Below are 27806 nucleotides of genomic sequence, written 5' to 3' on the forward strand. Positions count from 1 at the left end.
ATTAACTTTGTCAAAGGCCTCGTTTAAGATGTTTTCCGGGCCCCCTTTAGAGATATACCTCTTGTTGGAAGTATGAGTCCTTCTCCCTCACCGCGCCACCAAAATGATGGAGGCGGGAGTCCCTGACCCCTCGTTTCAACATTAGGCTATGTAAGGACACCATCTGAGATAGCCCTTCTCACTCCCTTAGCAGCTTGGCACGAACGGCCAGGCCTATCTCCAAGGCACAAGTGTACAATATGTGCAACCACACTCATAGTAACCCAATGATGTCACCACAAATAGACCCCAAACGATTTTTGATGTAATGAGTATAATCTTTATAGAAGAAGTTATAGGATATGACCACACGATACACAACCAACATATAAGAATGGGTAGTATTCCTTCCGGTGGGTTGGTAGGTTCTAAGTGGAGGAGTGTGGCTTAATGGTTAGAGCGGCAGTCCCTGATGCAGAGTTCTGGCCAGGGGACCAGGGTTTGATTCCCGCCTCGGCGGGTTCTCAGGCTCAATTTCCTCGGACCTTTTAATTCTCGCCTCGGTGCCTATTCTAATCACGGGCCCCACGCTGCAACTCTGGGCAATAGCTTGCTTAGCCTTCACACCGGCCCCAACAGCGCTAAGGATGCCTGGCTTCACCCTGGGGGTGCCCAGGAGTGGACACTTCACAGGGAAAGCCAGGAGGGGTTCCACAGCGGTATGAGTATCAGCGCCAGGAAGCCGATTAGGCGACACAGCAAGGTGACCATCTGGTGACAGTGCACTCTATAAATACCATGACATTTACATTTACATTTACGTTTAATCCCAACCACCACTTCTAACCAACAGTTGAGCTCACTTCCAACCATTTCCAAAAGGTTAGGCAAGTTGTATTGTTAGAATCACACATGTTGCAAAAGAAAACAAATACTGCAATGCGTAACAATGTTCTCTTGTACTGTGCAACAGAGAAACAATGCCATACATATCGCCACATTTGTGTACTTTGCAATATAAGGAATAATTCAATGCGTATCTCTACCAGCATGCCCTGTACAAGGAAGAAACAAAGCAATGCCTCACGCTACAATCATGTACTGTGCAAAGAAGAAATAATGCACTGCTCCACTTTATAATCAGATATTGTACGATGAAGAAATATTGCAATGCACCACATTACAATCATGTACTCTGCAAGAGAAAAATAACGCAGTGTGTAGCGCATCCAACATGTAGTTTGTCAGGCACAAATAAGGTCCGGCATCATACTACAGTTTGATAGTTCGTTAGCAGCAATAATGCAAAGTGTAATACAACAGTTTAGGTGCTCTGTTAACAGTGCCCCAATATGGATCAATGATGACACAAAAGTACCGCTTCTCACTCCGGCCCCAGTACTGCCCATCCTTGGGCCAGCACGGGCCTAGATCCGGGCCGAAGCAACAGGCTCACGCAGCTGACAGAAGTGAGAGTCCGAGAGAGTGTCCCTCCGGGCCCGCACCCCACCCCAGGTGGTGATCCATGTTAACTGAGGGGGCGCAACCCCACTCTCCTCTCCTCCTTCAGCGACTTGGGCCTTGATCCCTAACTCCGTCAATGGGTATGACAAGCTCGGGCCGGCGGATCCGCTCCTCCGGGGCTGCCGGTCCAGGCCGCTACTGTTTCACTCCAAGGGCCCAATGACCTGGCCCTCCTTCCGGCGGTCTCAGTGAACACCGACACCTGCCATCGGCACTGTGGAGACTTACTTCGAATTTGGTGCACACACTACTCAGGCTCTCCTCACCAACGCCTCTGGTTGCACCTCGACACGCACTCTGCATGTCCGAGACTCCCCTCTTCTCTGGTGCTCACGATGACCCACCGCTCTTCACCAATACCTCTGCTTGCACCTTGACACGCACCCTGCGCATCCTAGTCTCACCTCTTCTCCCGGTGCACACAATGACCAGGCGCACTTCACCAATGCCCTGGCTGCACCACGGAACGCACTCTGCGCGTCCGAGTCTCACCTCTTCTCCCGGTGCACATGATGACCAGGCGCTCTTCAACAATGCCATGGCTGCACCACGACACCCACTCTGTGTGTCCAAGACTCACTTCTTCGTTCGGTGCACACAACGACCAGGCGCTCCTCATCAATGCCCTGGCCTGCACCATAATGAAAGTGGCCTAGCCCTAATGTGGCTGCTAGGACTCCAACACAACTACGAATTTAAGCAATTTTCATGTTTAACAATTTAATGCTTCATAAATCGAAAACATCAACATGATCATCAAATTATTACAGAGTCAATTCAAAAGATCCACATAAATTTAAACGAAATACAGATACATGAATATATGAATATTCAAAGGCAATCCACTTAGATATGAACCCAATGCATTTCGGGACTTGTAGTCCCTTCTTTAGGGGTATTCTGTGAAAAAGAAAAAGGAAGCATATTCAAAAGATGCACATGTCAACTAATATGCCAAATTTCTTTGTAAAAAATGTACAGACATTCATCAATGTATCAGCTAATTAACATCATCGAACCTGCACCATGACACGCCAGCCTCACCTCGTCTCCCCATGCACACAACTACCAGGCGCTCTTCACCAACACCTTGACCTGCACCACGACAGGCACCCTGCGTGTCCGAGACTCAGCTTACTCTTGCGTGCCCACGATCACAAGGCACAACCTCTGAAGGTCTCAAGCTGAAAAAGCACACACATCGTGTTGCTTGGGACTTCTCCGGAAACTTTTATGTTCCTGTGTTTCTAAACAGGGAGCCAGCTCACCTCGTTATACCCCTTAATGTCTTTGAAGTTCTTTTGTGCTCAGGGGTCCCTGACCCCTCCCTAAATCAGTTCTGGATGTCTCCCTCCTTTTACGTTTCGGAAGACCCCGGACGCGAGGAACAAGGACGGACCGCCAGGGACGTAGGAGCAGGGAGGCCGACTTGATAACCGCGGAGTACGGACCGAATTGAAAACGGACCTTCCGTGAATTTACAGTGTTAACTGAAGAAGTAGCCGTCTCCAAATTTGATTAGCCAACATCCCAGCAACCACGACAAATAGAACGGTGGCTCCTCCTGGTGGTCTAATACCCTGCAACATGTATAACTCCAGACAGGACAGAGAGATAGTTCCTCAGCAGAAGATGGATTGATATAAACAACATTTTAAAAAAAAGGGTTACAAACATTTCGTCTTCGAATAAGTGACACCAGAAACTAAGAAGTGTGTGTACAGAATCCAGGGGCAGGTCTATCAATCCGAAGCCTTCAGGATTCCTTTTTGCAAAGCATAAAGCAGAAGCCAGTAGTCATAAGAAAGCCTACTGGAATAAGAATCAGTCCTGAAGAAGGTCTACTACCAGAATACCGAAACGCCGCGTCGACTTTGTTGATTCTTTTGTGTTTTTAATATAACATGAAAATTGTTTTTTTTTTTAAATTGTATGACATGTTTTTAAACATTGTATGATGTGAAATTGTTTTTGTATTGGAATAAATTGTAACAGAGTTTTAGAAAACGCATAGTGTGAGAATCATCTATCCCTTTCTTATTCACTGTATTTTGTGATTGATATTTGTACGTTGGTCTTTTTTTTAAGTATCAGTACTAGTGACAACACCTTGCAGCTTAAATGTGAATTCGAGAAACATAACGCCTAAACCTTGTACCTTTGCCTTTCCCGCCCATTTGTTGGCGTGCTGTCTGCGAAAACAATAGTTTTTTTCTAGGAAATTCACATTGGATGTGGACACTTTTGTATTGTCCATTTTTTGTGGGGACATTCCTTCTTGATTTATTAACTTTCCCGCCAGTCCCCAATAAGTCTGTGTGGGGTCCTCCTTTCTTTTATAACGTCCCTCCCAGTGTCACCTTTCTCCCTTTGATACTCGGGGTCTGGATCCTTAATCACTCAGCAGGAGATGGGTCAATTGGTTTATAGCACCAGCCCAGGCCTTATCACCTCCTGGGCTTCTCCACCCCCTACTTTCCAGATACAGGGCAGCCTGGTGCCACGTCATTAGAATCACGGTTCACTCTGGGTCAACAGGGGACTATCTATTCTATTGCTTTTTTCGTTTGGTTTCTTTTTTGTTTTCTAAGTTTCATATCAGGTACAGATCCCAAGTATATATTCAGTAACAGAATTATTTATGTTCACATATCCATGCCCATTGAAATCATGTTATATCATAAAAATGTTTGTATTGTTTATTGATTCCAGCCCCTGTAGAAGGGCCACAGGGCCTCAAAATGCATTGGGTGCAAACCAGCAAAGGAATATCTATCATGTATTGAACAACATTGTCTGTGGCAAAAACAGATTAAAGGATGTTTTCTCAAGGAGATATATTTCTTGTTAATTCTTTTCTTGAATCATTGCATTCTTAAAATGTGACATGCATGTACACTTTTTTATAAAGTGTTTATTAAAGAATATTGTGTAGTAAGAGTGCATTAGACACAGTGCACAGAGGTCAAGTAGTTGTTCTTGAAGTATGGTGTGGATTCTGAAGGCATGAACAGATAGCATGCCTGCCTCTGTGGCACGCTGAATTGATAGTATACACAGTTAGCATAACAAAATGTTTTGAACTGAAGAAGTGCGCCTCTTTTTTGTATTAGTATGCTTGTGAGTCTCCCATTGGGGCTGGCATACTACCAGTCGCTCTTTGCTTATTGAGGGACACTTGGTAAAATACTGATTCTTGTATACTGGAGGCAATTCTTAGCATGGCAGGCACCGGTAGCAAAATACTAGCAATGGCACTGTGGAGGTAATCCTTGGCAAAATGGGAACCTGGGGAAATGGTATAGCTAGCACATTGAATGTAATACTTCTCATACGGGGAGAACTGTGGCATATGGGGCACTGGGGCAACTATAAAAAAATACTAGCTCTGACATACTATAGGACATTTTTTACATAAGAACCCCCCCATGGCATATGGATGGCATTATTTAAAAAAATGTGTGCACTGGCATAAGGCATGCAATTTTTGGCTTAAGATGCACCAATGCTTTTGTACCGCTTTCTTCGCCATAAGTTGGCAGGGTATGCTCAGACGTGAGTCCCTTGCACACTTTGCCACTGGATTCAAGCAAGTCTGGCTGAAGACGGCTGTAATGCCAGAAACCGGTCGTAGGAAGCTTGAACCCGGTCCAGGGAAGGCATGGCTTGGCAGTTCGGGCTGGACTGTTCCCATGAGGCACTGGTGAGACTGATTTGCATTTGGCCATGTCTGAACTGGGGTGGCAGAGTGGGCTAAAGAACGGTGATGGATTAAACCCAGATCTGTTGACTGGGTGTGAGTGTTTGATTGGTTCAGATGCTCCGTCCATCACCACCCCCTTTTGTACCGCTTTGTTCGCCATAAGTTGGCAGGGTATGCTAAGACGTGAATCCCTTGTTCACTTTGCCACTGGATTCAAGCAAGCCTGGCTGAAGACGGCTGTAATGCCAGAAACCGGTCCTAGAAAGCTTGAATCCGGTCCAGGGAAGGCATGGATTGGCAGTTCGGGCTGGACTGTTCCCATGAGGCACAGGGTTAGACTGATTTGCATATGGCCATGTCTGAACTGGGGTGGCAGAGTGGGCTAAAGAACGGTGATGGATTAAACCCAGATCTGTTGACTTGGTGTGAGTGTTTGATTGGTTCAGATGCTCCGTCCATCACCACCCCCTTTTGTACGACCCTGGCACAATTGAGGTCATTTTTTACCGATATGGAAAGCCAGAGCACCTCTTGAAATAAATAGGATCAACTCCTGGGAAGTTTCAGGTTTCATTGGATTGGTACACCATGAATGGTCTTGAATATTTAATGAGTACTCTTTTAGAGCCTATTGCTTTTTGCCAAATTCCCCCCTCCCCCAAAGACGTCTGGCTCACTCACTTCACACATTTGCTTCAAATCAGTGCAAGTATTATGTTTCACCACTCTTGGAAATCTAGTCAGCTAGATCTTCGATCTTGATCTTTAATATTGATCTTCTGTGGATAGGTGCTGTCTAAAATAGACATTCTGTGTTGTGTTATATTATTAATGCAGTTATTATCGAACTTCAGCAATGTCAATTATCGTGATGTCATCAGAATTAAAATCACGTAATGTCTCTTTCTGGGAATGTTCAGAGTCATACATCATATGATGTCACTTCTTGTAATTTCATGAAAATCAAAAGGTGTGCGATGTCACTTCCACTGGCAAGGTATTTTGGTGAATTGATGCCCATGCATAAGCTGGAGGAGGTTGTGAATGACTTGAGAAGGATGTTCCATTGAAAATCTGATACTTTAAATGCACCCTTTAATGACTGTGCTAGCCTAATTCTGTTACATAATTTCTCTTGAGTTGTACGTTTTGGAAATAAAGATATTTTTGTGCTTTCACAGGGAGAAGATTTGAAGCAGAGTCCTTACTTCAGCAGTCTTTGTGACTGCACCCTCTACATCTGCGGTAATTATTTTATAATGTGCATGTACACGTAAACAGTTTAAAATAGGAAATTACATATTTCGTCTCCCTAAATTGTGTGTTGATCGGATCACGACTTCTTTCCATTTTTTTTACTTTCACTTTAATTTACACTTTGAAGTTGCAAATATAACACTTATTGTCGGTCGTCTCCCAGGGGCAACTAGAAGATCTATGCATTTTTTTTTTTTTTTGCTATTGATTTTCAATAATACCATATACAACAAACATAGTCATGTCATTTTACATAATGCATTGATTGGCGGTGTTACGCAAAAAAAAAGATGTACACTTAGGGGCAGATCATCTAATTTGCCAGTACAAAATGTATTCAGAGTTATCCTTTGCCCGGTCAGGCTCCTGAGATATACTGTCATTATGTTTGTGGAAGCCTCATAATAATGACAAGAGGCGGTAATTGAGGAGATTCTTCTTTATTTACCCGGAGCGCCGGGATAACACCGCTGCTCTGGCTGTGGTCGGCGCCTATCTAAAATGGCCGCCTTCAGCTTCCGCTTGCGCTCCCTTCCGGTTCCGGCCTCTGAGAACTAGACCGTCACCACATATCTCCCCCCCTTTATGCAAACACTTAACAATAACCAAATCTTACTAGTAGTCCATCTCAAAGTCCTTGAACCTCTCCGGGATTCTCACAGTCCTTCCAGCTCTCGTCATATTCATTCCATCGCGTTGTTCTCTACCTTGTCCTTCTGACGTCCGACCCACGGTCCTTGCCTTCTCGCCATTACCTCCGGCTCCTGTACCTCCTCTACCTTCACCTTTCTCTTCTTTAGGTTCTCGGACATCCTCGCTCTCTCTACCCATTCTACCTTCTACTTGCTGCATGCCTTCTTCTACTTGCTCGTTCATCTGTCCACCACTTTCTTCCTCGCTTCTCTCAACATTCTCTACCTCCTCTCCTGTCTCTGTTCCCCAATTCAAGATTTTGCTGCACTTCGCCATCCTGTCCTGCGACCACAGTTTGCCATCGCTAAGCAACGCCGATCTGGCATACGGTTCTAGTACTTGTAGAGGCGGGCTGAACTTGCTTTCTCCCTTTCTTTTGAGTGAGGCTACTTTCACTCTTACCCAATCGCCTCTCTCTAATGTCACTCCTTGGACACTGTGTCTTTTGTTGAAATGTTCAGTGTATGTTTCCTGCGCTCTTTCCAGGTTTCTCCTAACCACCGCTGGAGACCATTTGCTCTGCACAACCATCTTCCTTCACACCGCATTGTCCTTTGTGAAGGGTTCTCTCCCCTTAGTACCTTGAATGGGCTGTAACCTGTGCTACCAGGTGTGATACGGTAGGCCCATAACATTTTTGGTAACTCCTTCTCCCAGTCCAATCCGTCGCTTATGGCAGCCTGAATGGTGCCCATAATCACCCTGTTGAAGCGTTCAACTTGTCCATTCCCTGAGGGGTGATATATTGGCGTGTGTTTGACCTCTATGCCATTTCTCGACACAAACGCTTCCCATTTCGCAGACGTAAACTGGGGTCCATTGTCACAAATGACTACTTTCGGAATACCTAAAAATGTTATCACAGCTTCTGTGTCCATAGTTTCCTTCACATCGACCTCCGGCCATTTGGAGTACTTGTCAATCAACACCACGGCGTACTTTTGTATTCCCTCTGTGTTGAGAATGGGTCCCATGATGTCGACGGACACCATCTCCCAAGGTCCTTCTGAAATGGGGAACCTTCCCAATTGAGGTCTCAGCACGCACTGGGATTTGTCTGCTTTGGCGCAAGACTCACATTGTCTTATGTAGCGTTCCACTTGGGAGTCAATGGCTGGCCACCAGTCCATTTGCCAAGCCAATGCCTTGGTCTTTGTAATTCCCTGATGTCCTTCATGCAGCAGTGCCAATAAGTGGTCTATCACTCCTTGGGGGGGCACCACTTTGTCACCCCTTAGTAGGAACAGGGGGTTCTCTCCCAGTGACATCTCGTCCCGCACTTCCCAATACCTCCGTAACGTTTCTTTGAGATGTCTCTTCTCAGGCCATCCATGAATTACGTATCCTTTGATCGTTTCCAGATCCTCGTCCGATTTGTACGCCTCTTCCCATTCCTTGGCACTTATCATTCCTTCCATGTCCTGAATGGTAGCTACCACATAGCCATCCCAATTCGGGGCCCCTTGCATGTCGGCCCCGTCCTGTGCTGCTGCTCGACTCAGGAAGTCAGCCACCTTATTTTGTGGCCCCGGTATGTGCTCCACTTCATATACAAAGTCCAAAAGTCTCAGTGTCATTTTGGCTATTCTGGGCGTGGCGTGAGCATGGCCACTTGATGTCAAAACCTTTACTAAAGGTTTTTGGTCAGTTCTCACTAGGAATTTTGCTCCCCACAGATACTGCCGGAATCTCTCTATCCCCCACACTACTGCCAGCATCTCTTTTTTGATGACGCTAAACTTTTCTTCGTTCTGCGCCAAGGACCTCGAAGCAAAACTGATCGTAGACATCTCACCCCTCTCAGATTTCTGCATCAGCACCGCCCCCAGGCCTCTTTCACTTGCATCGGTGGTGAGGACGGAGATCGCTTCAGGATCGAACCCTTTCAATGGTATCGTAGCACTAAGTTCCTGCTTAAGCTTGGCAAATTCTTCCTGTTCTTCCTCGTTCCATTGGAATCCATTTCTCTCCTTAAGTAGTTGGCGCATACAGTGAGCTTTAGTGGCAAAGTTGGGAATGAATTTGCTATAGTACTCTGCCATCCCCAGGAACTACCTGACATCCTCCTTCTTCCCTGGGGCTGGCGCATCCAAGATCGCTTGCATGTTGGCCCTCTTTGGCTCTATGCCCCTCTCACTCACTTCATGTCCGAGGTACGTCACTGACGGAACCCCGAATATACACTTTGACCACTCCGCCGTCAATCCGTTTGCTTGCAGTGTGCGTAGTACCTGATGCAGCTTCTCATTGTGTTCCTGTTTGGATGCTCCCATGATCAGGATGTCATCCTGGAAGAACTGGACCCCTTCCATTTTCCTGAAGAGTCTATGCATGAGGTTTTGGAACACGGCAGCTGCAGAAGCCAACCCGAATGGCATTCTGACAAATTTGTAGCAACCGAATGGCGTGATAAAAGACGTGAGGTGACTGCATGAGGGATGAAGCTTCACCTGGTGGTAGGCTGAGGATAAATCCAACGTGGAGAACCACTTAATGCCTTTTGTTTTGGCTAACATCTCGTTGATGCGGGGAAGAGGGAATTGGTCGACCAAGATGTTTTTGTTCAGTTCCCTAAGATCGACGCATAGCCTCACCTTCCCATTTGGCTTCTGGGCCACCACCAAGGGCGAGAGCCACTCCGAGCTTTCAATGGCTTGTATCACCCCACTTTTCTCCAGTCTGTCCATTTCAGCTTGGACCGTCTCCAGACACCTGAGCGGAATGTTCCTCACTTTGTGTACCACGCTACGCTGCCCGGTGGCAGAGGGCTAGCGCGCGATAGCTGGAGAGCTGCTGTGTCATTTTACCCTTCGTCCTGCTGATTGCGAGCAGCGGCGTTTATTTTATCTTTGACCATTATTATTGTGACTCCTAACTAACCTGACTTCAAAGTTAATAGGTTACTTACCCTGCTTTCTCTTTTTAGAGGCTACGCGGTCGGCTGAGGGCTGATTGTTGGGGCGGGCTTTCAGCGGCCGCGGGCGCCATCTTGGCTTGGGTTGGCCGGCGCATTGGATCTTTGCCACACCCCCCTCGTGATTCCTCTATTTAGGAGCAAGCATTCCCTTCTCCCAGCGATTGCTACGCTGCCCGGTGGCAGAGGGCTAGCGCGCGATAGCTGGAGAGCTGCTGTGTCATTTTACCCTTCGTCCTGCTGATTGTGAGCAGCGGCGTTTATTTTATCTTTGGCCATTATTATTGTGACTCCTTACTAACCTGACTTCAAAGTTAATAGGTTACTTACCCTGCTTTCTCTTTATAGAGGCTACGCGGCCGGCTGAGGGCTGATTGTTGGGGCGGGCTTTCAGCGGCCGCGGGCGCCATCTTGGCTTGGGTTGGCCGGCGCATTGGATCTTTGCCACACCCCCCTCGTGATTCCTCTATTTAAACGGCCACTATGTGTCAGCGCAGCGGACGAGCGCAGCGGGCGTGTCGTAGGCACGCCGGAGTTGCGCCTGAGTTCAGCCCATCTGCGCCCGTCCGTGGCCGGCCGGGCCAAGGGGCAGGGGATGCTAGTCATTTTATTTCATACTCAGCTAGGCAACTCTCGGATTTTAATTTACCCGGCCATGTACCCTCATTATCCACCATGGGGAAGCTCACTGCTTCTGGTATCCTTCACACACCCCCCTTTCCTCATGGCCCCCGCACTCCTCCGATAGTTCCACCAGAGAACCACACTTCCATTCGGGTGTTATATTTAAATACCCGTTCTATGGTGAGACACCAGACAGATATTTGTATCTTGTTGACGCAGGAAAAACCGGACTTAATTTTGCTGACTGAGTCCTGGCTTACGGAGGATTCCCTTCCCAACATCCTGGCTGCCCTCCCTTCAGATTATTTTATCCTCCACGCTGACCGGCCCCCTGGCCACCCTGGAGGTGGCGTGGCGGCTATCATCTCAAAACAATTCCATCTTATTTCTTCGCCCTCTTCTGCATTATCACAAGTAGAGAATCTGATCATTAGTCTAGGAACAGAAGCCGGGGCTTTCACTTTTGCTCTGCTATATCGCCCTCCACGTTCTATGCCGGACTTCTCCGAGAATTTATGCGATCAGGTGACTGCTCTTCTGACCTCACATCCTAGCCTTGCCCTTTTCGGGGATTTTAATTACTGGTTTGATGATGCCAATGCAGGTGCACATGCCACGGCACTATCTGAGACCCTTACAAGTTTGAACATGACTCAACATATTTCCTCACCTACCCACATCAAAGGTCACATATTAGATCATGTTTGGACTACAAATCTTACCCTTTCTCAGCCTTCTATATCTCCTTGCGCGTGGTCGGACCACCATATTATTGACACTACCATCACTCTCAGTGGGTGGACTAAGCCCCCCCTGATGGCAGGCGGTTCCTCACGCAAATGGAACAACTACGATTCAAAGGGATTTTTAGCAACCTTGGCCACCACTCGCCCTATTATCGGCACCCATGATGATGTTAATAGGATGGACACTGATATCGGTAGCTGGCTAAAAGGGGCCAGTGATCAATTTGCCCCATTAAATAAGTTCCCCTGCACCAAACATCCTAACGCCAACAGGTGGTTCTCTGACAACCTCAAGCAACTAAAACTTGAGGTCCGCCAATTGGAACGCACATGGAGACGGGATTACTCTAATTCATCTAGACGGAGATATGTGGCAGCCCGCAGAGAATACAAGTTAGCTATTCTCTCAGCTAAATCGGAGCATATCTCCGACAGAATCTTCTCTGCTACCAATAAATCTCGAGAAGTGTTCAAGATTATGAACGAGCTGACCACTGACGATAGGACCCTTCCAGCCCAAACTCCGACTAAGGAGACCTGTGATGCCCTCAATCTCTTCTTCATTGAGAAGATCATCAAAATAAAAGATTCTATCATTCCTATCCCACAGTCACCTTTCCCTGATGTTTCCCCTGATAATCTTTTATCCCTCACTCAGCTCCCTATCATAGATCCTCCCGCCTTAGCGGAATTAGCTACTCGTGTAAGATCTGGCTCACCGAACGACCATTGCCCTCCTTCAGTACTGCGGGACATTTGTCTTAAGCTACCAGAATGCATATTACCATTTCTGAATGCATCCCTCATCTCTGGCGCAGTCCCTAGCTCCTTCAAGGAAGCTATCCTCGTGCCGCTCTTGAAAAAACCAGGGGCGGACCCTGCCGAACTTTCTAACTACCGACCAATATCCCTGCTGCCCTATTTGTCAAAACTTCTCGAAGCACATGTCACCTGGTGCTTTTCCAACTTATCGAGAGCTCTTGCTTCCTTGAGCCTAATCAGGCCGGCTTTAGGCCGGCCCACTCCACGGAAGCTGTTATCCTGGCAGTTATGGATACTCTGAGTGGGAATGCAGATGCAAAAAGACCACAGGCCCTGGTGCTTCTGGACCTATCGGCCGCGTTCGACACGGTGGATCATGACATTCTTCTCCACCGTGTCGGACAGGCTGGCATTCAGGGCTCAGCTCTTAGGTGGGTAGAGTCATTCCTCACAGGCAGGTCACAAGCTGTACGTTTGGGTCCCTTCACTGCGCCGAAGTCTCCTACTACCTGCGGAGTCCCCCAAGGCTCCTCACTTTCCCCTTTATTATTTAACCTATACCTTCGTCCTTTAATTTGCTTGCTCCATAATTGGGATGTCACAGTCTTCAATTATGCGGATGATTTGCAGCTCGTCTTTCCACTTGATTCTCCACAGGCGGTCAACAACTTCCACGCCGTTATGACCCATATCCAACAATGGATGAATCAAAACCAATTAAAGCTCAACCCTGGAAAGACTGAGCTGCTTCTCCCTGGTTCGAGTGCTGCATACTGGGGCCCGCAGTTCTGGCCCCTCGATCTGGGTCCCCCTCCCACACCAGTCAAGGCAGTTAAGAGCTTGGGGGTGACGATCGACGCGGAGCTGTCACTTAAAGCTCAAGTGGGTGCCACGGTCTCTTCGTGTATGTTCCAACTCCGAAAGATCCGGAAGACCAGGCACCTACTTCCACATGCGGCTCTGTGTCAGGTCGTCATGTCCCTTGTTCTCTCTCGCCTCGACTTTTCTAACTCTCTTTATCACGCACTCCCCGGATTTCTTTTGTGTCGTCTCCAGGTCATGCAGAATCTGGCGGCCCGTCTTATCTTTAAGATCCCTAGGTGGCAATCTGCGATGCCCTTGCTCCGCAAGCTCCATTGGCTTCCAGTTGAGGAGAGGGCTGCCTTTAAGACGGGCTGCATGGTTTTCAAATCTCTTCACTGCCCCAGCCCCGCTTTTCTTAACTCCCTGATCACTCTGTATCGACCTGCACGTTCCCTCCGTTCAGTTCACCATCACCTACTTGTCACTCCCAAATTTAAAACCAATAAATTCGGGGGCCGTCGCTTTTCTCTCCTCGCCCCTAAATTCTGGAACCCCCTTCCCCAGGCCATTAAATCCAGTGGCTCCCTTTTTCAGTTCAGGAAACTTCTCAAAACTTTCCTGTTCACTCTCTCTGGGTAATCTCTCTTTGTCACTCTACACATGCTCTGTCAGCAAGCGCCAGGAAACCTTCAGGTGTCAGTGCACTCAAAAAGTGCCATTTAACATAACATAACACGGGTTTTGCTCCTTCCTTTAACTTGATGAGGTGTTTGTATTTGACCAGTTCGCCTATTTGTCCCTCGAACACCTTGGGGTACTCCCTGCGTCAAGCCTCGTTGTCACAGTTTTGTTCCATGTTCATTAACAATATCTTCTCAACTCCCCCAGGGTTCAGTTGTATCCCTAACGCACCCTGGTCCTTCCAACTGAGCACCGACGGTCTCTTCTCAGCAACGTACAGCTTGCACATGGCTTATCGTCCTCTGAACTCAAATAGCAGTGGACAGTATCCTAACATGGGTATCCTCTGTCCAGTGTACGTGACTGGTCGTAAGTCCATCAAACGCAGTTCCTCCTTTATTTTCGTCAAGAATTCTCTATCCCACACCTACCTTTGTATTATGGTGATGGGGGCTCCACTGTCCGCTATCATTTCGATGGGCACCCCTCCTATCTGCATGTCTAACCTTGGTTTGTCCGATTCTGAGCACCCCACGTCCAATATTTGGGCGTCTATGTAGAGGAACTCTTGCAGGTCTTCTTCTTCAGTTCGGTTCGCTTCATCCTCCTGTTGTTCATGGTCCACATACCTGACAGTGGCCCCTTTGGGCTTACGACGGCACACCTTCTCGTAGTGTCCGAAGACACTGCAGTATGCACATTTCGCCCTAAACGCCGGACATACTTTGTCGTTTCCCAAATGCGCAGTGCTTCCACATCTGTAGCAGCTTGGCTTTCCTCCTCTGCCTGCTCTTTGGGCTGTTCCTCCGGGCTGTTGTGGACCTCTTTTGTTGTCTTGGCCTCTCATTGTGTCTTTCTGTTTGGTCTTCTCCCTTCTATAGTTCGTCATGACTCTACAAACTGTCTGCGTGCTACCAGTGTCCTTCCTAGCCGCTTGCGCGCACCGTTTGGACATCTCCGCTTTCTTCACCACGGCCCAAACTTCTTTCAAGGGTGCATCGCCATTTACCCACAACTTCTCCTGAACATGCGTGCTCGTCGTGTGCATTATGATTTGGTCTCGGATGAGCTCATCATGGAGGGGGCCAAATTTGCATGTGAGAGCCAGTTTTTGAAGAGCGGCCACATATTCATCCACTGTCTCACCTCCTTCCTGCTTCCTATGGAGGAAACTGTATCGGTCGATGGCCACGCACACCACAGGCCTGTAGTGCGCATCAAGGTCTGCAATGGCGTGGCTGAAAACATCGTCGTCGGTGTCATCTCTTTGCCCTTTTACAATGGTGTCAAACATTCTGATGCCTTCAGGGCCCAAGTTGTGTAACAAGATTTTCTTCCTCCTCTTGCTAGAATACGCCGCTCCACTCTCCTCTTCCAACTCCTCTAAGTAGTTCTGGAAATACCTTTTCCAATCTTCCCAGGGCATCGCTGGCTCCCCTATGGACTGGAGAAATGGCACCATCTGCGTGAGAGACGTGGATTGCGCCGCCATTCTTCTGACCGCGTTGGGGTTTGCTGGGGCTGGGATGTCTCGGTTGGGAGGGCTGCCCGGTGCTTGTCTTGTGTCTGCGTCCGCCTCACTGCGCCCGCTGCTGGTCGCACCTCCAGACGCCGCCGCCGTAGCTTGCAGGGGATGCGGCCCTGCTCTGCTGTCCCCCACCAACCTTCCGGTCTGGGTCAATTGCTCCGCCAGCTTAGCACGGTGGGCTGCACCCAGTAGTTACGTGCCACCTCACGTCGTCCTGCGAGGAGTCTCTCAGCCCCACACTCCACGTGATCGACTGCACCAGGGGCAGTCCGCTTGACGCACAGTGCGTGACGTTCGTTTATCTCTTATGGCGTGTAATGCATTTCTTCGATCTATTTTTATTTTATTTTTTTCGCGGTGGCCCCCTTGGTCTGCAGGCCCTGCCTGGTCGTGGGCGGCGGATGGATGGTCGGGCGTTCTCGGCCGTTGCCGTCTGCGTCGTCCTCTGCCGCGCTCCGGGTTGTACGAGCGTCTCTTTTCTTAGCGGGAGCGCCCGTTGTGCGCTGCAAGTCAGCACAAGGTGCCCCGCCTTAAACTATGTGCCGCGGTTGGGCGCCACACCTCGTCGCCATTGTGGAAGCCTCATAATAATGACAAGAGGCGGTAATTGAGGAGATTCTTCTTTATTTACCCAGAGCGCCGGGATAAAACCGCTGCTCTGGCTGCGGTCGGCGCCTATCTAAAATGGCCGCCTTCCGCTTCCACTTGCGCTCCCTTCCGGTTCCGGCCTCTGAGAACTAGACCGTCACCACAATGTTCCAGTAGATATGCAGTGATGGGTGCGCAGAAATCTTTCGGACGCGACCTGGCAGGCAATTCCTTCTTGTAAGTCTTTAAGGTGTCTCTGCAGTACACCAGGTCTGTTACCCATTTCTGAGTCGTCGGACGGATCTTACTGTCCGAGTGCTGAGACACCCTACGCTTCGCCACAAGTAATGCTATAGCCAACAGCTTCTTCTTAGCTGACGGAAACCCGTGGAGAAGACCTAAGATGCACACCTGCACAGAGCACTCTATTACACACTGTGTGACCTCACGCAGGATGTTCACTACTTGCTCCGAATAGTCCCTAACTTTCTCACAGCTCCACGCTCAGTGTATAAAGTCAGCGACCTGCGTCCCACACCTACGGCATGCAGAGTCTGTCCTCAGGCCCTGTCGCCACAGTTTCTGAGGTGTGTGGTAAGCTTAATGAAGGTATTTTAGGAGTATATTACGTAAATTACCGTTTGGTGTCAGCATGTCTGTGAGGCTGCAGTAAGCGGTCCAGTCTTCCTGGGATAGTGGTGTATCTAGTGATTGATTCTACCTTTCTAGGGCTGTGATGGTTGGGCTGGGCCCGTTCTGCCTAAGATCTATGCAATTTAACGAGTTATTTAAGGACATGTAATGTCATACTAGTGAAAGCCTTCCCAAGTCTTTGCTGAAATAATTTCGATTTTTAATGATACGTGATTTAATGGAACCCAATGTGAGCGTTGAATACATGCATTATCCAGTTAAATACTACAAATATTGCATGAAACTATATGCTAGCTGTTTTTAACTTGGCAAATGCTATTTTACAAGATTTTGGTGTTTGCTTAATACAGAATTCAAAATGATTTGTTGCAGGCAAACCAAAGTGTAAACTGCCTTTCGTTTACGGTTGAGGTGTTTACATAATACCATTTATAGTTTCTTTTGAAATGTGAAAATGAAAAGCCTTTTCTGGGCAAAAAAGTTGTCTATATTTCCTATTCGAATAGAATATAAAATTAAGGAAGTTGCATAATGTCTTATATTTTAGTAATTGTTATGCACGCAACGGCATTATTTTAAATTATGTCATACACTGAAAAGAATTAGAAGCAAAATATATAATTTATTTGCATTTTTTCTCCCAATCAATTTTCTCCACGCAGGGGGGCCACACATTTACAGATTGTAAACTATAGCACAAATCTGTTTTCTCCAGTCTTTGTTAATTAAGAAGGAAATGGTTCAAAGAAGCATTTACTCCAAGTGTGCCTGTTTTTAATCTAAAAGTCATAGACACAGCTATAAAGATTTATGGCTTCAGTACATATTGTAAAACACACTTGGCTCCCGCTCCCGGCTCCCGCAGGAGGAGGTAGCCGGCTGGGACCGTGGGGGCATTGGGGCTTGGGGTATAAGGTGCCTTGGGGCCAGAAGTGGTCCGTGAGGGGGTTACTTGGCCCCTCTCCTCTTTAATTTAATTATTATTATTTTTTAAATAGAAGGCCGGCACCGGGGGTGTGGGGTCCCAGGGCCATAATTGGCCTCAGGAGGGGGGCCATGCGGCTCCCCTCTAAAATGTATAATAAAGACTGACCAGGCCCCGGGGGATGGGGACCTGGGGCCAGAACTATCCTAGGGAAGAGGGGCCACGCAGCCCCCCTTCCTTAATTAAATAAAAAACGAGGACAGGCACCAGGGGATGGGGTCCCTGGAGCCAATAGTGGCCCAGGGAAGGGGGCCACTCTGCCCCCCGTCTACTAATAATAAAAAAAATACAAGGCCATGCCACGGAGGAAGGGGTCCCTGGACGAATTGGGAGGTTCCCATTTTTTTTTAAATGGGTCAAGCCCTGAGCGTTGGGGTCCCTGGGGCCCTCAAAATATTAAGTGAAGGGGGGGGTGGCACACAGGTCCCCTTCTAACAAAAGGAAGAAAAGCTGCATCTCCCCAGAGGCCCCGCCCCTCCCTGTAACACTCTGCAAACGTGTCTCCTAGGGGATTAAGTCCCCTTGAATCCAAGGGGCCAACTAGCCCCCCAGGTATCTCCAGTAAGCCCCAGACAGTGGGATTGCTGAGAGGTGGTCCGAGACCATGCCCCTTTTTACACCACTCTGCAAACACCCCTCTTGCCGCATTGCTGTTGGGCAATGAGGTCCTCTTGTGTCCTGAGTAGCAGTGCACCAGGAGCCACATTTGCAAATTGGTGTAAACAGTGGGTGTGGCCTTTGAGCATTCTCAGCAAACCAGCTGTATGGGACTTACTGGAGGTAACAAGAGTGCTAGTTGACCCCAGGGGGTGTCAGGAGGAAAGGGCACTTCATCCCCCAACCAAGAGCGCACAAGGATGCACGTTTTCAGAGTGGTGGAGAAAGGGGGTGTGGCCTGTGTCCACCTCCAGCAATCCCATCGTGTGGAGCTTACTGGAGGACTAGTTGGCCCCTAACCACCCCCAGCAGCAAAGAGGACTTCAATCACCATCCAAGAGCGCGCCAGGAAGTGCATTAGCAGAGGGTGGGCAAAGGGGGTGTTGCGTGCTATGAGCACTTAGCAATCCTGCTGTGTGGGACTTACTGGAGGTAATAGGAGGGAAGGGGGCCAACTCCCTCTCCTGTTACCTCCAGTAAGTCCCACACAGTGGGATTGCTAAAACATCTTCGAGGCCCATATGTGCTTACACATGCCTCTGAAACTAAATGATGTCATCTACTCATTCCAGAAGAATGTGCAGTACCGAGAGTGAACAGTGTGATACCTGCTGCTTCACAACTGTGCTGTGCTCTACTTGTGGGTGGTAACAGGCAGGATACATTTCCAATGAGACCACCGTTTTAGTTGAAACGCATCCTATTATACACAAGCGGAGTAGTTTATGTGCTTAAATTTCAAAAACCGTATTAATGGAAATATACACAGTTTAAGATACTTAAAGTGAAATACAAACGACGTTTTCGAATAGGTTATAATATGTTTTGTGAATATAAAGCATGAATATATAAAGAGTGCAATTCCTTTGCGGCAAACTTCATTACCATTCAATTTTCCTTCCTTAGAAAAGAAAGATGTCTGCGTTTTTCAGGAAGTAACAATCCTACATCCGGGCCAATCCATGATTCAGTATTTGGATGGGGACCTTTGCTACACAGTACAGTGTTTGAGAGAACTAGATTATGCCACTGGTTTTCATGCCATGACTATTTCAACTATTAACTGCACCGAAAGATGCGAATCGGTAAGTAGTTTAGAATGACGAAAATAATTTTTGTAAACGTTATTGGTAATTTTAGGATCTAGTCTCTTGCCCATGAAATATGTTCCAAGAACCAGTTTTGCACTGTGTTGGATTGATGCACTTAGCACAGCACAAAGCACTAGCGGCCGTGTTGCATTGCTGAGGAAAATGCAGCTATCCAGTCAGAGAAGTAAACAAGTGATCTCATGAGATGTCAGTCTTTTGCAGAAAAACTAAAGCTAGACCAGGTTCCTTACTAGCATACCACCGTGAAAAGTGATGTCTTAAGAACAGTGCTAGATAATGAATCTGCTATCTAATGGCTATTACTAAGGCAATTTTTGATTAAAAATAGTCCTTCAATTTGACAAATAACCATTAATGTGATGATCAGTTCGTGAACATTAACACACTCTCGAAGTTAAACTATACTGAAATACTTTATTTTTCTCACAGCATCAAATATATATTCCATCAGCTGATCACCATATGTGTTGTGGTACCTGCAAAAATGTGTCTTGTACTTTTTATACTGAGAATGGGACTTTAGATATGTATCAGGTAAGTGCAAATTCAATTCACGCATATATAAATCGACACAAGTAACATTCTGTTTCATTAATGTGTGTCATAGAGGGGCAGGGGAGGAAGGGATGGAAGTGCCACAAAATGCCATCCATTACATTATATTACATCCGTGCCAGCAAAACCGGATTGAGAGACTTGTCACCAATGATGTTCTCCAAAAGACACAATTTGTACATACCCAAGAAATGGTAATGTGCAATATATGACTACGATCACCCAATCACTGAATTGGGACACTTGTTTTTTATTTTTTATTTTGACACTGATGTTAGGCATTTGCATGCAAGTAAAATGGTGCCCAGCAGTTTCTGCATTGTTGTTAAGGAAAAAAATATCACAACAAATGACACGGTCACCTTGACACTTTCAACCTAACACTTAAGCCTCTTTCAGATATCCAGCCTCTTCCATGCACCAACTGCACTTGTCAAGAGCAAAAAATAATAGTGGGTACCTGCACTTTTATGTTTCCATTTAAAGCATTTAGCAGGGTGGGGATGATTCAGTTGCCCCAGTAGAACCTATACTGGCGCTAGTGGAAAACGCAGACCCAACAGCCAGCATGGCATTTGGCTGGCAGGTCATAGTGACAGTCGTCTGCCATACTTGCGGTGGAAAGGCGATTGAAACGAGACTTCCCTGCATGGAATGTTAATGCAAAACTTGGCAGCAGATCAGAGGCCCCACCCATAGGAAGAAAACTCTTTGCACATCATGGCCACACATTTTAGTTTTTCAGCATTTTCAATTTTTCTGGAAAGCCAATATATTTTGTGTGTGGGCACAACAAAAATGGCACCTACTTGGCTAATTCCACAGCCTTTACTGCAACTGATGCACCAGTGGTTGTAGAAAAGGCTTGAAAGGTCCCTTGCAGATTGGACAAAGATCTGTAAATAGGGCAGGTGAACTACTGCCAGGAGAGCAGAGTCCGTAGCCTCAAACTATTTGGCAGACTAGTGGGCAGCGCTCCAGGTTATATCTGAGACTGTTATATCTAAGCTGCCTCATCATGGTACATTTGTGGTAAATGAAGATAAAGGGTAGCCAGTAGTAGGTGATAACAGGATAAGGTTTATTCTTAAGATAGTAGTCTCAGGATACAGGTAAAGATAGTAGTAAGGAAGCAGGAAGGTACCAGGAAAGCCTCACCCTGGCAGCATCCTTGCTGCTCAGCCCATGCACTCTAACTAACATTCACTCAACCAGGCACACATTTGCATTTTAATTACATCACAGCCACTCTGACTGATCAGCTGGTGACGTAACACTAAGGGGAGAATGCATGGTATGGAAATGAAGATGCCGCACACCTCCCTTCTTTATGGAAAAAAACAGAAATTATAAATCTATATAATACAGTAATACACAACAGCGATAAAAATGAAAACAAAGCAAGGGGGTACATATTCAATCACATAATACATACAAATGAAAGGACCGGAGAAGTAAATAAAGATACAAGGTTAAGAATTACACATACATACATCATCCGGGAGAAATACCCACACCCTACCCCCTCAGCAGACAATAAAATATGGAGTAGCATCAGAAGTGATACCTCATAATACAGTCACCACCTCTGCAGTATAGAACAAGATAGGTGTGCCCCAATGGGTGCCATACACCTGTACAATGATAAAGTGCAAAACATGTGCCCCTGTGGGTGAAACACATATGCCCCATTCACACAAGTGCAATACGTGTGCCCCATTGGGTGCCATACACCTGCCCATTAATAAAGTGCAAAACATATGCCCGAAAGAAAAGGTTCGAGCACAAAGTAGTTCTAAAGTAAGTATTTGTTTGGGTAGCAACTAACAAGCCCCAACACAAAGCAACATTTGGATGCAAGAAATACCCCATAATATGTAAATACAAGAATGGTTTGAGTCGAAATGCAAATGGCCAACTAGCAAACAGTAAGTTACGTCTGGGTGCATTTACTATTCCCCAAGACATGTAACAATTAGTATGGTAAGGGTGCAACACAGGTGCCCCATTACCAATAGCAGGAAGTAATGTCTGGGGTAACCCAGAACAAGTATAAGCAAGAATGAATTGGATGCAATGCAAATGCCCATCACCTGCCACATAAATGTAAATACGGTTTGGGTTGCAGAATTCCTGCTCCATCATCAGAACCTGTAAGAATTGATTAAGATGCTCACACATCAGGACCAGAAGATCAAAACAGAAGAACCATACCCTTCACAACTACCCCCCGCCCCCCTGTAGTCAGGGGCAAACCGTTGTCCAATACAAGTACACAGAAATCAACTCACAATAGCCTCCCCATAAAAACTTTCAGACAAATATTGAACATTCCAACATATTCTCATGCAGCAACTCCAGACCGACATTGAATATACATATGAAAAGGAAATTCAGAGTAGCATGAAGAAAAATACACATAATGAGGAAACCCAGCATGTCACAAATAATGAAAGAACGACAGGCAGCAAATTTATAATAGCACTCAGACATGAAAAGGCATGACAAGGGAAAGTAGCACCCAGTTACAGTACAAGTGTCCAGTGAGCGACCTCTCACCCGAACCTACTGCCAAAACAGCACTGGCATGCATGTTCACCTCTGACCTGGGGAAGAGTACTGGCACTGATCACCTTCACACAGCGCACAGAAGTTTAAATGTTATCCTTAAACTGTGCACATCAGCAGTGTCAGCCTTAACCAGACTTACTGCAGGACACTTACTGTCCAATGCGGCATGCAGAGTTGTAATTTGAAGCTGTGCACGTAGCTCTTGCCGAGCACTTCCTTAAACCTTGCGATAGATCACAAGGCACCCATGTTGCTAGGTTAATACTAGCAACGAGCCACTCATGTAATCTTTCACATCATGGACGCCTTCACGCGTCGCTGTCTCAGGCGAATTACAAGCATTGAGCTGTTGCTGATACATGACAGCTATCCTCTATCCTGTGATGCCCTCCTCGCAACACAATGAACTAGAAGGACGCTGGCTCTCGAGCTTGACTGCTTGAACCACAACAATGCTGGTAAGACTGCGCCCCACGTTTTTTGGTCTCGCCTACGCAGCGCGCATGCGCTGCTTTGGAGGAGACCTTTAGAAATCGATTCCGTTTTTTAGGCAAAAACTTGCACGCATTGCATTGCTTTGAATGGGAACGCGTGCACGTTTAGTGATTCCCTTGCGGGAGTGAGCTTTGAAACCATCTGTTTGTAATTAACATATGGTTCATGCTCGCTCCTGCAAGGGAAAGAGCTGCAAGCTCCTTCCTCTCTCCCCTCCCCCTGCTGCTTCCTCCTTCCCTCGTCAAACTTTTTTTTTACTTTCAGCACGTGGCGCGCGCGCTTGTTTAAGACTTGTGCCCTGTCCGTAATAATTGTCATTGTAATACTGGGAGAAGATGTGGTGGTACAGGCGGAGCTGCCAACTTTGAATCACTGGGATCAGGTTTGAATTTTGGCGTGAGTTTAACATGTTGTGATTCTCGGCTATTCACATAATATCCCCATTTCTAAAAGCAAACAAGACATTGTAAGGGTGTAACCGATGCTTGTGTAAAGAGCTCCGATGCCAGGAGGTCGAGTTTGCGCTATATAAAACTGTAAATATAAATAAACATTGGTCAAAGGCACTGGTCAAGGATGCAGTTCTGGGAATGTCGCCGAGCCACAACCTTGACGTGGTCCTGTTTCTTATCTTACAAACCCATACACACAAATAATAAAGCACCAGATTGCCACTGAGGGAATACAACAGGCTGAGGGCACATCGCTATTCGCAAACTATCTCAGTCCAATGACAACCAGTTTAGATTTCACTTCAGCACTATCGCGTTATGTGTCATGGTCGACAGTTAAGCCCCTTGGTAGGAATTGCTTTATAAACAGTGAAAACCTTGCGGAAGCGTCCGCTTGCTGCTGACGCTGGCGACCTGTTCCCCTTTCCCCCCTCATAGACACAGCGCCCCTCATGGCCTAATCCCCACCCTAGAAGCGGGACTCGCTGCGCTCCCGCCAGCCAGAGCCACACCCCCAAAGTTGCCAGACGCGCACACCCCTTAGCCGAAGCTCGGAGAAATCCGCCATTTTCAACCCGCAGACATCCTCGCGCTCTGCGGCCACTGTTACGTGACTTCAGAGCAGGAAGTGGCAGCCCTGAAACAGCTGTGCAGCCCTGTCCCCTGCGCCCCTGACACCTGTCAGTGTCAGCAGCCGCCCCATCCCTATCCCAAGGACGTACACATTGTGTCCTGCGAGCAAACGTAAACAGGTGCAAAAACTGATGGCATTGACCAGGACACTGCTCATATTATGAGTGCCCTGGTCAATACTCATTTACTACACAGGAAAAGAACTGCGCCTGCACGCTCCAACATTTGAGTACAAATATGAAGTGTTTGTAAATAAAAGACCCCTGGAAAGGGGACAGATTGTGCCTTAAGGCTAAAGCAGCAGACTTTGAAATGGGGAACCAGGTTTGAGTCTGGTGGAAGACTCAAGTATCCTTTGATTCTGGGCAAATCACTTGATCTCCCTGTGCCAAAAACAAAAAAAGCATTGGCATAGCCAATAGGTCTCGCCTTTGGGACCTTATAAATGTTTAGCCATGCAACACTTGATGTTGTGGCACCAAGGATATTGTGTTGGATAACTAACCTATGAGGTCACAAAGGCGAGACCTATTGGCTATGCCAATGCTTGTTTAAATGATGACATAGCCACAGGCTTAGGTTGCATATGTAAGTGCTCCCCCGCGCTGCAGAGGCACAGTTGTTGCCTCTGGTGGCAAAACTGTGCAGCCCCCCCAGGCAATTAAAATATAACCACGTCACTGTATAAATGTCCATGAAGTATTCCGCTGCAGTCGATAGCCAGAACACTGCATGGGCTTGCGGGATTAAAAAGTATGAGCCAGGAGAAAAGCGCTACAAGAGCACGCAGGTTTTTTCAACTGTCGCATTATAGCACATGTGCAGCACCGAAACAAATAATGGCGCTGCCTACCAGTCATAAAGTCCACAGTTACCAATGGCCAAACTCATAGCTCCGTTACAGGAAGTTTCAATGTTGCCAATCTCCTTTACTTTCACTGCATTGCCTATCTTCCTCAACTGTGAATGCCAATGGTTGGCTCTTAAGCAGAGTTTAAAATGTCCAGTTTCAGTACACTCACAATGACACTACCCAAACTGGTTGCCCCACCACCAACAACGCTTCTGGTGTCAAACCTTCATACAGCTAAGTACATGAAGGCAGCTCACGGTAAATGTTGAATTAAAGAAATGCAAGTTCACTTCATATCAGCACTGCCAGTATAAGTCCTTGTTGGCTCCAAAGTTATGGTACCTCAACAGCGCACATCAAACTGCTGGATGTCTGTTCAAAGGCTCTGGGCTGAGGCTGTCTGGTGTAAATAGACAGCGGTGGGGCTACCAGGTGCATTTCCTCTTAACAGGCTTCAATCTGATTTTCTTTTTAATACTCTTTGTTACTTCTGCAGTCCACCTATGGGAACTAGAACCACATTACAGACCACCCTTTTATTTCCTCACTTATTTCCTCACTCAAAACAGCTGTTCAAACTTGCAAACAAAACATTGATTAAGGTAAATTTAAAACACCATGTTTCAGATCAATAACAAAACCAAGGATATCTTCAAGTGTGTCAAAATTACATTAAACACCCATGCACACATCCTCGACATGGTTCAAAAACTCATACAGATAAGCCACTACTTTATTTATAAAAATCAACACATTAAGAGACAACAACAATCTCAGAAACATCCACATAGGCAAACATTGTGGTCCTCTGTAACCATGGTATTCTGGTGACCCCTTGCACTCGAATACCAAGACAATATTTTTGCTGTTTCCCCTGAATGTCAATTCAGCAATATCAATGGGACAAAATATCGAGGACAGAATATCAAAAATAAGTAAGTAAGTCTTGGTTTTCTATATCTAACTCCACGTATATGTATTTATGTGGTACATATATCTTTAAAGTATGTAGATGTGGAATTAGCAACAGTAAAATCTATACTTCCCTATATGCATTAACCTTTCAATATTTTGGCTCTCGATATTATGTGCTCGATATTAGTATACCATGGTATTGTTGGAATGAATACTCAGTAGTATAATCGTATTACCTACTTCAGAATATAAACTGCAGAGGACAACATCATGCTTCCTATATAATAAAAAATTTACTCTCTTGGCACCCTTCTCCCATTCTCAACATTGTGCCTCTGTTTCTCCTCAATAGAACCGTTCTCTCCTCTCTATAATGTATTCAGAACTTTAGGCTCTTCAAATGGACAATGATAATGTTGCCAACTCCTTCTCCATCATTTACTTCCCTTTCATTGGGAAAGGTTTTCAAAGCATGGTATTCTCAGACTCAAAGAAATGTCAAGTATCACTAGTCCTACGATTACAATATTAATACACCAACTACAGAGGATTTCAAAGTCACCTTTACAATAAATGACAGTAAATATGTTTTACTACCCTGTGTAGGGCACTGAAGCCTTTGCCTACATGAGCAGCATGCTACACCATGAGCAGTGTGTGGTTGAAAGAATATTGTCTTTTTTTTTTTACTTACGTGGGAAGTGTTTCAATGTTGTGAGGGATGACTACTGAGTTGTGTTTATTTTGCTATGGGGCATAGCAGGTAGCAATGTGTTGATGACAAAGTGTGAGAGACAAACACACAGTTTTAAGGTTTTCAGTTTGCTGGTAGGTTTGAACAACTCTGCAGGCCCCATTATGGTATTTCATATGATATAATCTGCTTAGCTGGTTTCACTGGGGTGTCCAATCTGAGATTTTGTGTACAGTTGTGGTCCTAACCTGGCATGGTTGGAGGGAAAGAGAAGTGGAGCGATCTTTTGAGATGGACATTTTTTATTATCATCCCATATGAGAGTGTCTTTGTGAGATGTAAGGAAGTGGTCAGATATTATTTGATAATTGGGACCTGCAGAGGTGGACTAAATTAAAATCCTCCCAATTGTTGAGCATTGTGAGACAGATCTCTCTCAGATATTCCAAGCTTGTTCATTTGATGATGGCTGGATTATTGGGGGTACAATGCTTGTGATGGACAACCCTCATAGCTGATATGTTGTATGTGAATTTAAGAGGTATCGGTTATAATTTGTTTCTGACCACTGCATAATATGTTTTAGCCTTATTGATGTCTATAACTGTTATATAAGCAAGGACATAATCATGTAATGCCACAGCACATCATAGGTCAGCACTACTTAACTTATTTGCATACTGAAGCAGTTTGCTGGTTGAGGTGTTTGTATTTCAATCCTTAAAAGGTGAGGATTACACTTGAAGGTGGAACTATTTTCTGGTCTCTGTTGCCAGGAAATGGGGTTGCAGTTCTTTTGGAAATAGCCATGTTTCCAACTGTCTTCAGAAGTGTATTCTCCTGGGTGCTTCTAATGTTGTCTGGTAGTGACTTCCAGAGCTTTGCAGTTTTTACTGAGAAAGCAGTGCCTACTGCAATTTCCTTCGGTAAAATGGTATGATGAAAAGTGGTGCAAGCCTACCGTGCAGTGCTCTGTATGGTATGTATTGCTTGGATTTAACTTGTAGGTAAAGTGTACCTTTTCCTTGGGAGGCTCTATGGGCAATGCAGGGCACACTGATCATTTCCCTTCTAGCAATAGATAGGCAGTAGAGGGATTGTAGGACTGGAATCATGCGTTACCTTGTGTGAAGAAGGAGGAAAAGCCTTACAGAAGCATTTTAGATGAGCTGTATTTTGCGTATGATGGATGCATGCATGCCAAGGTTAATTGCTGCACCTAAGACTTTTAAAGCACATACATATTATATATTTAGTAGAGGACATTTTGTAGGGACCTACCAAAGCAAAACAAGGAATTAAAAACATTGATGATAAATATATTGCAAGATTATATGTTGAGAGAATGTTGTCATTGATGAGCAATATAACCCTCGCAGTAAAAATGCCATTATCAATGTAGACCATTGGTTGACATTTTTACTTCT

At 46.1% G+C, this 27806-nt stretch overlaps 1 protein-coding gene across 1 annotated transcript in view; it reads left to right on the plus strand.

Annotated features, from left to right (window-relative positions):
- The window catches only part of OTOGL (otogelin like), a 1067300-nt gene that overhangs the window by 993655 nt on the left and 45839 nt on the right, over positions 1 to 27806 (plus strand). Inside the window, exons 51-53 of the mRNA XM_078649280.1 lie at positions 6388 to 6451; positions 19006 to 19184; positions 19641 to 19745. Of these exons, the coding sequence (XP_078505406.1) occupies positions 6388 to 6451; positions 19006 to 19184; positions 19641 to 19745 (348 nt within the window). The remainder of the gene's footprint in view (positions 1 to 6387; positions 6452 to 19005; positions 19185 to 19640; positions 19746 to 27806) is intronic.

Source organism: Lissotriton helveticus, chromosome 1_1, assembly GCF_964261635.1.
Source record: "Lissotriton helveticus chromosome 1_1, aLisHel1.1, whole genome shotgun sequence".
NCBI lineage: Eukaryota > Metazoa > Chordata > Amphibia > Caudata > Salamandridae > Lissotriton > Lissotriton helveticus.